This window comes from Hordeum vulgare, chromosome 1H, assembly GCF_904849725.1.
Source record: "Hordeum vulgare subsp. vulgare chromosome 1H, MorexV3_pseudomolecules_assembly, whole genome shotgun sequence".
Lineage (NCBI taxonomy): Eukaryota > Viridiplantae > Streptophyta > Magnoliopsida > Poales > Poaceae > Hordeum > Hordeum vulgare.
In genome coordinates, this window is record NC_058518.1 from 67,280,209 (window position 1) to 67,294,820 (window position 14,612).

General features: G+C 45.0%; 3 protein-coding genes across 4 annotated transcripts; 1 reads left to right on the forward strand and 2 right to left on the reverse strand.

The window, feature by feature from the left end:
* Positions 1 to 1,743: 1,743 nt before the first annotated feature.
* LOC123424438 (putative uncharacterized protein DDB_G0277003) lies at positions 1,744 to 5,972 on the forward strand. 2 transcript variants are annotated; one of them, XM_045108063.1, is made up of 11 exons: positions 1,744 to 1,954; positions 2,593 to 2,662; positions 2,873 to 3,001; positions 3,089 to 3,149; positions 3,234 to 3,312; positions 3,420 to 3,504; positions 4,170 to 4,226; positions 4,507 to 4,617; positions 4,921 to 4,991; positions 5,213 to 5,565; positions 5,880 to 5,972. In XM_045108063.1, exons 1-10 carry the CDS (start codon positions 1,848 to 1,850, stop codon positions 5,556 to 5,558), a joined length of 1,116 nt encoding a protein of 371 aa, XP_044963998.1. In that variant the 5' UTR covers positions 1,744 to 1,847; the 3' UTR covers positions 5,559 to 5,565; positions 5,880 to 5,972. The 2 variants fall into 2 exon arrangements, with proteins under 2 accessions (XP_044963998.1, XP_044963991.1); XM_045108056.1 differs by lacking the exon at positions 5,880 to 5,972 and having other exon boundaries at positions 1,745 to 1,954; positions 5,213 to 5,668.
* LOC123424428 (serine carboxypeptidase 2) lies at positions 5,785 to 8,868 on the reverse strand. Its single transcript, XM_045108044.1, has 5 exons — positions 8,445 to 8,868; positions 7,817 to 8,355; positions 7,503 to 7,729; positions 6,358 to 6,466; positions 5,785 to 6,039 (listed from the first exon to the last, which is right to left on the reverse strand). Exons 1-5 carry the CDS (start codon positions 8,830 to 8,832, stop codon positions 5,875 to 5,877), a joined length of 1,428 nt encoding a protein of 475 aa, XP_044963979.1. The 5' UTR covers positions 8,833 to 8,868; the 3' UTR covers positions 5,785 to 5,874.
* Positions 8,869 to 10,063: 1,195 nt separating this feature from the next.
* LOC123424450 lies at positions 10,064 to 14,202 on the reverse strand. The gene is made up of 5 exons (XM_045108076.1): positions 13,741 to 14,202; positions 13,428 to 13,644; positions 12,236 to 12,755; positions 11,486 to 11,554; positions 10,064 to 10,806 (listed from the first exon to the last, which is right to left on the reverse strand). Exons 1-5 carry the CDS (start codon positions 13,804 to 13,806, stop codon positions 10,311 to 10,313), a joined length of 1,368 nt encoding a protein of 455 aa, XP_044964011.1. The 5' UTR covers positions 13,807 to 14,202; the 3' UTR covers positions 10,064 to 10,310.
* Positions 14,203 to 14,612: the final 410 nt, after the last annotated feature.

Consider the following 14,612-nt stretch of genomic DNA (forward strand, 5'->3'; position numbering starts at 1 on the left):
ATGTGTATGACAAATAAGATCATGTTATTGAAGTAGGGAACTTGTTCCCAAGCATGCTGGAGTTTAGGATGTGTTTCAAGACTTATGCAGTCAAACATGAGTCTGATGCCAAGACTATGTGGACTGATAGAAATAAATTTTATGTGAGGTGCAAAGGTTTTGATGGAAGTGTCAAGACTTGCAAGTGGTACATATATGCTAGAATTCAACCTGATGGAAGTACCATCGGGGTTAATCAACTTTGGATTGCAGAAAAGATCACTCCAATTTTAGCCAAGAAACCAAACACTGCTGCAAAGAAACATAAAGTAAACTTGGAAAATCAGTACCTCATTAAGGTGAAGTATACCACAATGTGGAAAGCAAAACTAAGGGTAATGAAAGAATTATATGGTGATTGGTCAAATACTTTTAGGATGCCTTATAACTTCAAAGCAGAGGTGGAGAACAGGTCACCTGGTAGTGTTGTGGAGATAGATACTGAGGTAAGAGAGGAGCGTAGAGATCTTTTCTCCAAGTTCTTTATGGCTTTAAAGCCTTGCATCGATGGCTTCAAAGTAGGGTGTTGTCCATATTTGATCATAGACTCATCTTTCTTGACTGGCAAATGGAATGGTCAAATTGGCTGCATGCAATGCTTTAGATGGACACAACTGGATGTTCCATGTTGCTATTGGTTTGTTTCAGTCACACACATCAGCAACACGACGATGTTTCATCGCAGCATCAGGGGCCTCCGGCGATGCTTCAATACAACATCAGCGGTCTGACGACGCTCCATAGCAACACCGGTAGTCCCTGGAGACGCTCCATAACAACATTGACGTGTTGCGTTGCAACTCCTCCGCCGGCACACATCATCACGCCCCTGTTGCACCGCAACTCCGTCGCTCACCGATGTGTTGCATTGTAGCTCCGTCGACGTCGTACAACAACATGGTTGTTGCGTCGCATCTCCGCCGCCGATGCGCAACACCAATGGTCGTTGCACTGCAACTCCTCCGCCCGTCACCCATGATACAGCTCCGCCGTCACCGTCGCCGTACTCGTTGAACTGTAGCTCCATCAGCCACCAACGAAGCAGCCGACGCCCCCGGCTCACAGCCTCGAGCCCGCCTTGCAGCATGACAACGGCTTATGCTACGACGCAACATCAGATTTACAGCGCTGGTGGCCGGGAATGGGAAGCAGACATGCTTCATCCCCTTGCATCGTTGGTGGCTAGTGGTGTCTTGATGTTGCATCATCGATGGGGGAATTGGCGGATACGAGAGTGAGGGAGCGGTTGCTGGGGAGATATGGTGGAGAGAGCTCTGGTGGTCGTCGGCCTCCAATGGTCGTCGGCATAGAAAGGGAGCTGAGAGGGAAAAGGATGGGGATGACAGCAGCGATAGAGGTAGGCGATGAAGGAGATGAAAGAAAAATGAGTGACTGTTGAGGAGATAAGGTTGTGCGAGCGATGGATGGGTCCAACGGGACACTGATTTCGTGAGAAATTAGTCGGTTGGAAACAATACTTTTTCTATAGAAAAACAATGCGTCTAGTAAAGACCACATGACAAAAACAGGAGGAGGTTTGCGTTTGGTTGTTTTCATCCTACTTAAATTAAATGTTTTCTAAAAAAAGAAAAAACTATTCCTGCTTAAAACCTTCCCTCAAAGAAACTCGTATTACAGTCGTACTCCTACCTAAAACCTTTCCTAAAAAAGGGCAAAAAGGTCAACCGCCGCCGGCTACTGCTACTGCGCGCAGGCTTTTTCCCATCCGCACGGCTGGCGGCTCGCTTGCATCACACCCACGCCGCCTCCGAAAAGCGCCGCAAATCCGTCCCAGCTGCGCGGCGTCCATGGCTGCCGCGACGGCTTCAGGGGACTCCGGCGAGCAGCCGTTGCTCCACCTCAAGCTCGCCTTCCTGGCCCTGGAGCCCCCCGCCTGCGTCCTCACCCTCGCCAGGTACATCACACACTAATCCCTTGTAGGTACCGCATCCTACTAGCACTATCAAACTTCCAGCGCCACTTATGCGTTAGTAATCAGAGCCTCGATTGGCGATTGTCGCTACTGGTTCAGGGGCTTCCTGCTCCTAATTCGGCCGTTTTGGCCATGCTCTGCATCTGTGCAGTAGACAGTAGGCTAGTAGCAGAGGTAACATTACACGGCAAACACATGCAACAGTGTGGGTTAATGCTCAGGAGAATGCATGTCAGAAAGATTTTCTGGCATGTTTTTTTGTCGGTTTCTTTTTATACAACTGTTCTGTGTTTATGCTTTTTCTTCTGGAACACTAACATGTAGTTGTATGGTTTTCCTTTTTACTGTTAAAAAAATGTAGTTTTATGGTTTTGGGGTTCTACTGAAATACGGAGTAGCTCTCTAGAACACGGGTTCAATTGAAATACCTAACAATGATATCCATGACAAGCACCTGTTAAATTTCACACAAAGATATGAAAATGCGTCGAGTGATTCATATGGATTTAAATGTACAAATAAGTTCAAATGAGACATAGTACTTTATTTTTTCCTTTTTGTGTTTTTGTTTTAAAAAGTATGGTGATATTTATTTATATTTTCATATTTGGTTTATGCAGAAAGGCTGGTGGAGGTTCTGTCACGCCACATGTTCAAAAATTTATTTTGGAGAACTGTATTGGCACTAATGTAAAACGCTTTTCGCTATTTCACACCACAAAACTTATGCACTAAAATAACCATGATAAACATTAAAAATTTATATGAAAAAATAGAATTAAAGTTTAATTCAGTTGAGGCTGCACTATAGTGCACTATAGTGATGCGGTGTAATGATTTTGTGGTTATTGGTCAGTTTTTCTTCCTGTTGCTGGTCTAAAGCATTGCGTACTCACACAGGTAGGGGGGGCAGATTGTACATATGTGAAAACTATTCTTAAAAAGGTTATAGCTGAGGCGGAATCATCATCAGATATTGTGATTGATGAACTTTATGAGGAATTTGGCCGTTGTATGTCGTCAAGAGCAGTATGTGGACCTCATTATGTAGAGCATTTCAGTAATCAAGTATTGACATGATATACTGAAGTAGTCCATTTTGCGGTTTGTGCGCAGAATAACTCAGAGCTTAGTATGGCCAAGATCTATAAGGAGATATCTTTTATTTCTTCTGCATGTGAGTTATTAATTTGAACATTTCTCTTGCAGAGTTGCACAGGTACTTAATAATAACAGTTTAGTAATAAATTTGTTTATGTAGATGGCAATGTGTCCTCGGATCCAGTAAGCTTGGTTGCTCGATTATTATGTTCTACTAACATGCTCGAAGGGGATACAGGGTATGATGGCTCTACATCTTGAAATACATGTATTCATATATTCTGTTAAGCTACTTACTTCCATATTATATGATTCATTCATGTCAGTGGGTATTTTATTCTTCCAGGTGTTGTCTTTGGCCGTCAAGTTTATTCTTATCTGAGTTCATTCTTTCATTCCCAGAACTTTTCGCCAAAAAATGCTGCTTTGAGGTAAAATTGTTGTAGTTTTAACTTTGAATAAGATTTACATAAATAATTTAAAATCAAGCATATTTATGGAACATGTTATGCTCTTGCATGCCGGCCTTGCATTCTATTTTCTGCCATCAAATAGTATTGTATATTTATTACTGATATGCATATTATGCAGAGGATTGGCAAGTTAAGGCTCTAAGCTCTTGCCCTTTGTACTCCCTCCGTCCCATAATATAAGAGCGTTTTTTATACTAGTGTAGTGTCAAAAACACTCTTATATTATGGGACGGAGGAAGTAGATAATAACTACTATCAAGGCTCGATTTGCACATTTTTAAGTATGTTTTCTTGCATCCAAATATTGTTGCACTAAGTGTGCTTGTGGTTGTGCAAGTGGTGTTACTGCCTTTTGCACCCTCAAACAAATTTAAACATGTGTTAGTAGGTTGCATCTTCAACAAGTCATCATTTTATTGCTTACATGTTTATGTTCTGTTTTTTTGGTTGAGCAATTAGATAGGCTGCGGTGGGGGCTTTTCATTGTTAAAATTTAGCGTATGTTTATATGCCTGACATAGTGACATACTTAGATGTTCGACCGTCAAAAGTAAAACTCAAGAATGAGTGTTATTGACAAATTTAATATGTGATTGTTTTTCTTATGCTTTCATGATAAGCAGCTAGGTTCTGGTGTTGGTTTGGTTGGTGTATGTCTTAACCGTGTTGGTGCTTCCAAGGTATGAGCCTATAATGACAGTCTCTGTTCAAGTAAATGGTTATCTTTCTGCAAAACATGGTCGCTACAAAAATGTCTTGTCTTTCCCGATGAAAAGGGTGAAGTAAATATGCTAACATAATTAATCCTTCAAATTTAAATTTCACAGCAATTTGATAACCTAAGCTATGAGTGATTTATGCCATGAACTATCCATGCAACAAAGTTCGTAAGCTTCTTCCAAGGTGAAACACTGATAGGAAAACAAACACATGTAATGCAAAATGTGTGTGCTTATGCAGGTTATTCTTACCGATGGTGATGCATCCACACTAACAAACATGAAGGCAAACATGGAAATGAATAACTTATACATTGGGGATTCTCAACTGGTAAAAGAAAGCAAGAATAAGGTTTGTTTGATTCCTTAAGTTAATATCAGATTCTATGCTTTCGTGATCACACATAGATTGGTTTCAGTACGATTCTGTTTGTAAAAAATAATCTAATTTTAGCATTCTGGTTGGTGTAGGATATAGATAGCGCTACCACAGATACATTTATTAGATAAGCATGCATGATTATATGCATAATGTCTTCTGTTAATCAAGAGGAGTGGCACCATTATCCTGCTTGGTGGTACTTACCCGCAAGACCACAGCTTTGGATGTGCAACTTTTGGCCAAACTTTAATCTTTCTATGTCCTGGCATGTAGGTCGAGTGCAAATATCTTTCCTGGGAAGAAGCGTGTGAAAGCGATTTAAGAGACTACCAGAGAGACATAGTGTGAGTATTGTATATTCTTTTTGTATTGTTATATCCTTCTTTTTCAGTCCTTTTGTTAAACCGTTAGTTTCTGAACTGATTTCAAATTTAAACACTACTCTAAGAACCTTATTTACTATTGTGTCTGTTAGAGAATGAGTAGCCTAATTCCGAACTGGAGAACATCACATGTTCCTGCTGTTCATGCTTCTGCATATCATTTACCCTCTGTCTCTTGCCAGTCTTGGTGCAGACATTATATACAACCCGTCTTGCGTGCCCCACCTGGTACGAGTACTTTGTATGCTACTTAGAGGAGACGATGGACGACGTGAAATTGTCAATGAAGCAACCAATGGAGAAATTGATGAAGTATCTGGCACCAGCGAAACTGGAGGTCCTGTGGCCTATATCGCCACAGTTATTCGGAATGCGGACACTTTCAAATGCTTTGCCAGGGCAGCTGCTGATGCCAAGTTGTCTGTTGTCAACATGACCAGCAGCGCAGCTCCGTCAAGTTTTCTTCCTTACATGATCTCATATGATAGATCGAGCGTGCAACTTCTTAAGATTACACCATTATCATAGGTTGCTGGTGAGTGCAACTCCTGTCATTCTGTTTTGATGTTGGTTCTTAATGTTGCTTGTAGAGACATTGGTCTTATTGGAATATCAAATGCAATTCGTTGTTCGTTTCTTGCCCTCCGTAAAGTATTTCGTCTATGTTTTTTTGCGCTTTGCGTTAGTGCGTCTGTCCATATATTCTGGATGAATCATGCATTATGCGCATATACTAGCTATCCAGGAAAAGTAGTTAAGAAGCATCTATTGCTTTATTGATGATCACTTTCGTTTTTTCCACATCGAGATTACTACTATTTGACTTCCATCCCTTTGTTTGTTGTTAAGCCACCGTCACATTTGTGGTACGGCCTGGCATGGGCTTGCCCTGCAGGAATTGCTGAAACAGTATGAGCGCTTGCCGCGGACGGTGCAGAGGAACCTCATGGCCCGCACCTCTGACGGACACCAGCGTAAGGCCCTTGTACACCTGGCTCCAGCCGCCGACCTAGTCAAGAAATCCATCACACAAGCACTAGTAAATTATGTGTGTAACATGGAGTACTAGCTACTTTAACACAAACTAAATGTGACATCTAAATTTTTGCTGGCATGTTGCATTGTTGCAGTGTAATCTCCATTGGGCCATGTGAATGAAATTACCCAATCTAAGAAAATAATACAAATGTACTATATGGAGAAGGTAGATAAGCGAATGTAGTGTTTAAAAAAAGGGGGGAATGTAGTCTATTTGTATACCCACAAGAGCATCTCAATAATTCTATGGATATTACTTTGCAAAAGAGTCGAGTGGGATGATGCTGACCTCCTGCAGGTCGTCATACCAAGGGTACCAACTGGTAGTAGTTGCAAGACCCAGAGCGCCGATGGAGTATCTTGTTGCTGTCAAGGGGACTACCGCATCCGTGTCGCCGCTGCGAAATAAACACAACAACATTGTGTTAACGCTAACTGAATTGTGCGGCGGGAAGCGGCTGACGGATCGACAGCAACGCTCATCTCCCTCTATCTTTCTAAAGGAAAACTGCCTTCATATCCCATGGGCATCATCTTGTTGCATGACAGCAACCCGACAAGTTGCAAACTTGAGAGCTGAGCACAAGAAGAAAAGAGACGTCCGGGGTCCAGTTGTGGATCCTAATGTTGGGCTGACGGGTCAACAGAAGAATATTATGCATAAATGTCGATGGTTCATCGATGATTGTTGATTCGGATGGGTGGCTTCCGAATGAGTGAATTCATTCAGTCAAAGCAGCGTATTATCTGCAGCTTCTCTTGTGAACTGGCTGATGATGTCTGATAAAAGCTTATGCCCGACTTTATAGATAACGACATATGGCAGAAACCAAAGAGTCATACAACCAACCAAACAACGGAGTCGTCAGTCGTCGGTGATGTACATCGGTGTACCTATTGTCATTTAGTACTGTTTTCTTTTCGAAAAGGATGTGGGTGTTCTTTCTGAAAAGGAGGTTTTGCCACAGCATGTGTTATTATCAATATCAAATTTATATGAAAAAAATAATATGTCAACATCCACAATACCAAATCAATACCACTGGAATCATCATAAAACATGTTTTTACAACATATATATCTGTTGTTGTAAAAATTCATATTATTTTTCCATGAACTTGGTCAAAGCTAATATGCAGAGCAGGTGCCCTAAAATAGAAGAGAACAAAACGTCCTGAAATTCAAGAAAAATCTAATCATTGGTTCAGATGCATTGCGATCAAACTGGTGCATACGGAATGACAAGGGATGCAAACCGATAGATTCCTGATGAAATATATCGGCAAATTCGTCCAAAAAATGGTTACCCTAGCGGAACATTTTATAAGAGAGTACCGAAGCAAACGTGTAGTATTATACAGTACGTAATAGTATAATTCAGTTAAGAAATGCTGGATTGCATTGTTAAGCTCAACTAAGGAATCATGATCTGACCTGAAGACCCAAATCCTTAGGCCAGCTGCAATCAGCTCCCTGTAGATGGGAAGCATGGACCTCGGAGCATCATGCCAGTGGGTATTAATGGTGTCGCTGCAGGTCGCCCACGTGTAGTTCATGGCGCCGGTGACGTTGGCGTGGAGGGCCGTCTGCACGTCCCGCCGGTTGTAGTACGCCGTCGAGTACCTCTCCGTGCACGGGTCGTACGACCCGGTCAGCCATGGCTGCAGCACACGCACGGCGTTACATCATTTTTCACCTCAAAAAGTTAATGGACAACGACGCAGGGAGTCTGTGCCCAGGATGCTCACGTAGCGCCCTCTGGTCCGCCGCCGGCTCAAGGACGACGACGACGACGACGAGATGTTGCAGACGGGGGTGTAGAGGCTGTACATGTCGATGTTGCCCTGCTCCGCCGTGGCGACGTCCGTCGCGGCGTCGCACGCCGGCGAGGGGTGGATGAAGGAGTCGTGGAGGCAGGCGTCCTTGAGGCGGCGGTAGGTGTCGTCGGAGACGATCCCGTGGTTCCACCAGAACTCGAAGGTGCCGACGTAGTCGTGGTAGTCGTCGATGAGGCCGTTGCCGACCATGAAGCCCTTGAGGTTGATGACGGGGTTGCCGCTCCGGTGGACCAGCTGCGACAGCTCCGGGACGTAGTGCCCGGCGTAGCTCTCGCCGGCGACGTAGAATTCGCGGTACTTGTAGTGCGGGAACCTCTCGAACCATGCCGCCAGGAAGGCGTACGAGTCGTGCGCCGTCCTGTTGTCGCCGGAGGTGTAGATGTCGGAGCTGGTGTTGGTGTAGGAGAACCCCACGCCGGCCGGCGAATCCAGGAACAGCACGTTGGCCACTGCAAACAGCAAAGTCAATCATTCTCCACCATTAGAAGCTCGACAGACCGACCGTCGATCAAGCAAGCAATAGCGACCGGGTACCCACCTTTGTTCCAGCGGTACTCGTTGAGGACGAGGCCGGCGCCGCGGGGCATGACGCGGAACGCGCCGAGCTCCTCCGACGCGCCGTAGGCGACGGAGGAGCAGCCGGGGCCGCCGTTGAGCCACAGCACGAGCGGCGCCGGCTGGGCCTCCTCGGGCGCCTCCTGCAGCAGGTAGAAGAGCGACCGTCCGGCGGCCTCGTCCACCGTGATGTACCCGGAGTACATGTCGAAGTCCACCTCCGGCTGCCCCGGCAGCCGGACTATGCGGTCCGCGGCATGGCCGCCCGCCGCGGCGACGGCGGCTGGCCGGAGGAGGAGGCACGTCAACGCCGCCAGGAGCACCGCCGCCGCCGCCGGAGCTGGGGGGAGACGGCGGGTCGTAGTCCTCATGCTTACTGAAGGAACTGTGTTGCAGTCGGTACAGTTGCTTGCAGAGAAGCGGGAACACGGTGAGAATAAATAGAGGTTCTGATGGGTGTCGTTGTTTGGTTTGGACCGCACGCTTTCGTGAAGTTATCTTCTTTTTTTTTCTATCTTTTGATTTCAGTTTATTGAGCTAGCGTGGCTGTGAGGGAGGAAGAAATTAAGGGGAGGATTGTGACATTGTGAATTCGGTTACCGGACGGTCAGAGGAAAGGGACATGGAGGATAAGAAACTGCATGGGTTGCCTGGAAGCGAATTCTAGCCAGCTTGTGATTGATTTCGTTACTAATCACTGGCTTGATTTTATCCATTTAAGGGCACAGATTATATATATAAATATGTTAAATACTGGTGATTTTCCCTGCACGTCGCTACGGGGATTTAAAAGATTGAATTCTAGCCAGCTTGTGATTGATTTCGTTTCTAATCTTGTGGCTGAAAGGATATGGAATCAATGTCTTTTAATGTAAAAAATTATCATATGCATTGTGAGTGAACAAAGAGTATCAGCGCAACTACGACAGAAAAAATAAATTAAGAGTAGGAATGTGACGTTGGTATTTTGTTCACAAGACAAGTCCAGAGAAAAGGACATGGAAGATGAGAAACTGTATCGATTGCCTGAAAGCAACCATAAAAGGCCAATCGTTCGTTTCTAATCCTTGGCATGATGGCACGTTATTTCCCCCCCGCTTTGCTATGCGAATTTAAAGACTGATTGATCTTAGATGAATTATGTATGATGAAGGAAACGTATATAAAATCAAAAACTACTTTGAACTAAAACCACAGCGCTTAATTTGGATAGGAGGGAGTAGCACTTTTTAATGGAGAAATGTTCCATACTTAAATTTTATGGAACAAAGAATTAAATTGAGGAATGTCACAACATTCAGAAAGTAAATAGTACTCCCTTCGTAAACAATATAAGCGCATTTAGATCACTGCTTTAGTGATCTAAATGCTCCTATGTCTAACAAAAAAGAAGACATGTTGATGTGGTCAGCATGAGCTGAAAATAGTGTTAGGCAATGATTTGTTAAATGGTAACTTCATTAACTTGCAGTACTGCACAAAACTTTTAGCAGTTGAAACCTTCGAATCTACTATCCCAAGATTGCTATGTCAACAGACCTATCCCAATATTGCTATGTTACCAAGAAAAAATATAACAGGAAAATGGGTGAAGCAGCTATCTGTCTGCAAGAAATACAAAGTACATTGACCATTAGCTTAATTAACGTTCAGAACAGGCAAAATCTATCTTCCATATACACCGAGCTGCCAGCAAAATTCTGTACAATTTACAACGTCTCACATTTTCTATGAGGCCATCATGAATCATGAAGGTATTTGGCACTTTAGTCCTACAGAAACCGCACTCCTGAACCAAAAGGGTAATCATACATCGAGGTGTGTCAAGTTACAGCAGTGTAGGAACAGCTTATGCAAACCTCAAAGCAGTGATTGCCAGGAGAGTTACGGCCCTGAAGAGAATATCGTTCATGCTTCTTTGTATCTTCACAGCAACCTCATCCTCCAACTTTGCGTCGACCGGGCCTCTGAATACGGTGGTGATTGTGTTCCGCAGTCCATTTACCGCGTGGGAGAGCCAGAAGAGCCCAAACCCAACGCCTGTGTGCAGCAGCCGAGTAGCGGCAAAAGGAGTCCTCCCGCCAATGGCGATCTTGCACACGACCGACAGAAGAACAGCCAGACCAGTTCCAGCAATACCAATAGAGCATTGTGTCAACAGTTCAGTGATCTCGGGACCTGCTTTCTTCAGCGAGAGAATTGTCGAGCTGTTGTCCTTGTCCAGAAGGATTGAAAAAAAAGCTTCGCTGGCATGGAAATAGTTATTCTGATACATGTCACGCTCATTGATGGTTTTTCCTTTCTGTTTCTTCTTTGATGGAGATTTTGCCTTCACGTTTGCCTTGCTGAGTATCATAAAGAAAACATATTAACATGTGCACATGCCCTTGGATACCGTATAAACAGGTGCAATTTGCCATATCACAGTATATAACTTCCAACATAAAATAATTTCCATGCGCATACTCAGGCAATTCAGTAAGGTTCGCCTTCCAAGTTCCAAGGAATTGTTTCATGCAATGGTTAGCCCAGTAAAGTAAATTGGACAGCTGGGTTACAAAATTATCCATTGTGATACTACTGGTATAGGGACCATGCTATTTGGTATATAACCCAAAACCTCATCAGTGCATCAAGGTCTATATTTTAAAGTGGATATTGAAACAACAATGGCTTTGTTTCAAATGGTATTTGCTGATTTTTATAGGAAATTCTTAATACAAAATGCTAGTTCTTTCTTTTGCACTTTGTGGGTGCATATGGGTCAGGGACTCCACATTTAGATGCAACTAACATGTCACAATCAGAATTTGGAAGGAATACAAAAATTGTCACACTCTATGCCTAACCTATGGTGCAAGTGATTACCAAAGTAGTAAACATCAGGGAGGTATATGTTGTGGTAACCAGCAGGCCAAAGAAACATAGAAGCATCAGAGCTAGGCAGGGAAGTTACCATAATTGAGTACACCATGAGAACAACAACATAATGAAGTAATACATAACTAACGAAAGATGCACTACCTTTTTGGAGCATCAACTGCGGTGCTTGCTGATTTTGAATTGGATTGACTACTATTTCGGCCCCTTTTCCTGCTTGTGCAAAAAAACAAAATTCTATATCATGTAATTGACAGAAATAAAAATGGTATGCATCCTGATAGAAATGTTATTTGTTGATATAAATTATTAACCATAATTTTTTGAAGGGGTACAGAAATCAGAAACAATCGATCATTACTTCTAAAGAAATCATTGTCAGGCAGAAGGAAGTGCCGCCTCTAGATCCAATGGTAATATAATACTTGAGAGATGATTTTAACATTGCATGCATTCAGTAGTTTCTACTTCTGTATAGCTATAGTAAATCACTCTTCTGCGATAAGTACATAATAGACATGGTTTCCTAGTTCAAAAAGATAACATATATGGTATGCGTCCTACTGAGCAGGAATGATTCCAAATGTCCAGTTACCCACGTGTCAGCATGTGCAGCTGACTAGGAGTAATTTAAACACGACAACGTCATGAAAACCAGACGTAATTAATGGGCCAGCTGCAGCAAGTTCAACAAAATACATATCCTATACCAAGTTATACCAACCCCATAACTCTATAACTTTCGCTCGGTAAATAAATACATCAATAATGACAACATAAATTGATAAAGAGACCATTCCCTTATCCGAGAGAGGGGACTATGCATAACATAAACCTTGAGTGAATAAGATGAGGAAAAGGGTTCACATGGAGCATGATGCTTCCCATTTTTACCTGTCGAAGTATGGAACTAAATATGCAGCCTTGCAACCACTTGGTTCTCGTTTAGGTACATTGAACTCTAAGAAAACTGAAAGTAAGTCTCTCATCTCCTCTCCACTGCCAGTGAAGATGACCCGGCCATTTTCATCTATAGCAAGGGCACCTTGGGACTGAGCAAATTCCAAAAGTGGATCAGGGATGATAAGTTGGTTTTCTGATAGATACTGCAGGGGCTCCTCCGATCCAAACTCGTAGATAGATAACTTGTCATCAGGGAGGATAAGTTGATTTTCTGCTAGATACTGCAGAGGCTCCTCCAATCCAAACTCATATACAGATAACTTGTCATCAGGAGTATATGGTTGGCTACCCATATTAGCTGATAGCATCGGATGTCCCGTAAGTTCAGTAAGCAAAGAGGCGTCAAGTTCTTTGACATCGGACCCTGACATTAGAAACTTTAGGATTTTCTCTTGCCTTGCACACTGCTCAGCAATCCCAAGGCTAAGTCGAACCGAATCAGGGTGGGAATCTGTTACAAATGAATAAACAGGAGCCATCAGTGATTGAAACATATGTAGAACTTGACTTTTACGGTGGATAAACCATGAATCAAAGGATAAACTACTTGGCAACATAATTAACCTTGGCCAGGACTATGTATATCATAGTGTCACAACCAGCCAACCTACTTGAAAAAGGCAGTCAAGTCCAATAGATTTTGCTTGCTACGCAGACAAAGCAGTTTACTTGCAAAAGGAATGTTTTTGTATCACTTTTGTAGTCCGCAAGCTAAGGCTCGTGCAGCATGCTTCTTGTTGAATACAGTGCAAGTTCGGTCGACAATCTTCTGCGTGCAGCACAGAACAAAGCAGTCGACATGTAGAGGTTTTTTTTGTCACTTTTTAAAGCCGCAAGCCACGGCTCATGCATCATGATTCTCGCTTCTTTAGGTTAACAATCAGCAACCTTTAAATATCGTTGCGTTCAGTAAATCAGAATACTTGCTTTCACGCTGGGTCAGGATTTGACGCTGGTTGTAACCTTCGACGAGGCAAAAGCGTTAAGCTCATGAGCAGATGGGCTCTCGGTCAAGCTGACCTCTGCAGCATCCGATGATCAAACGAGGCATGCGTATATGGCAACATTCAGCATCATATTGAGGAGTCAGCGCGCGCCGGCACGGCTAGAACGGGTTTATCACCTTGCGCGTCGATGAGCGCGGCGCTGTCGAAGGCCTGGTAGGCGGCAGCGGCGGCCTGGCCGATCCCGGGGACCATCATCTGCAGGGGCTGCTGCGCCTGGTAGGCGCCCTCGAGGAGGTGCTGCTGCGGGGAGAGCTGCACGGCGGCGCTCCTCCCAGCGTCCTGCTGCTGCTGCTGGGACCTCTTCCCCTGGAACGGCAGGACGCCATGGAGCTCCTGCACAGCCACACCATCATCGACATCAATTCATCGTCCCGGGCAGAAGCTGAGGTAGGCGGCCCGTGGGGGACGGGCGCGCGCGAAAGAAGGTACCTTGGATGGCGCTAGGAGGACGGGGGAGGCGGTGGCGGAGGCGAGGAGGGACAGGTCGCCCACCATCGCTCGCGGGGAGCGGATAGAGGTGCTAGGGAGTAGGAGAAACTCTCGACGAGAAGGGAAGGGAGGTTGTGTGGGCGGGGAGGGGATAAATCGGCGGAGTTACCGGTGGCGATGGTGGAGCCGGGGCGGGGCGTGCGGCGTGGAGGCGCGGAGGCCCCGGGAAAATGACCGGCGATTTCGCCCGGCGCGGCGTCGGGAGGGGAAATCGAGGGGGAAATCTTGGGGCTGGTCGGCCGTGGCTGTGGTTGGGTGGGTGAGGCGGTCGCTCTCCTCTCCCCTTGTGGAGGAGGAGGAAGGTTCGCGAAGGGGACGGGAGTGCGGGGCACGGGAGGGCGGAAGACCGCGGGAATGTGTGGGCGCGCCCGCGGCTGCCGCTTGTGGTCTTGTGGCCTGTGGCTGCCGTGCCGTCGACTGTCGACGGGGCGCCGATATTTTTTGCGGGCGGGCGCGGCCGACGGGGCGTCTTGGCGTCTGCCGCCGACCGCCGAGGTGAATCTGATCGATGACGGATTCCTCGATTCATGGTGAACTCGTTACTCGTCATCCGCGGGGTGGGGCCATACAAGAGAGGGATGTGAGTTTTTCTTTTCGTGGTCAGACCTTTTCCAATGGGGGAATTTGAGGATTCGCCCTATGTTTCCCAGCACTACGAGGAATTGCCCTCGTTTTTCTCATAACTGATTGTTTGCCACAGTTTTGTCCGTAATTTGATGGTTTGCCCCTGCCAGGACGGACCAACGAAAAATTTCTAAAACGCCCCTGCATTACACATGATTGAGCCCCATCTCTCGTCTTTTTTCCCGAGC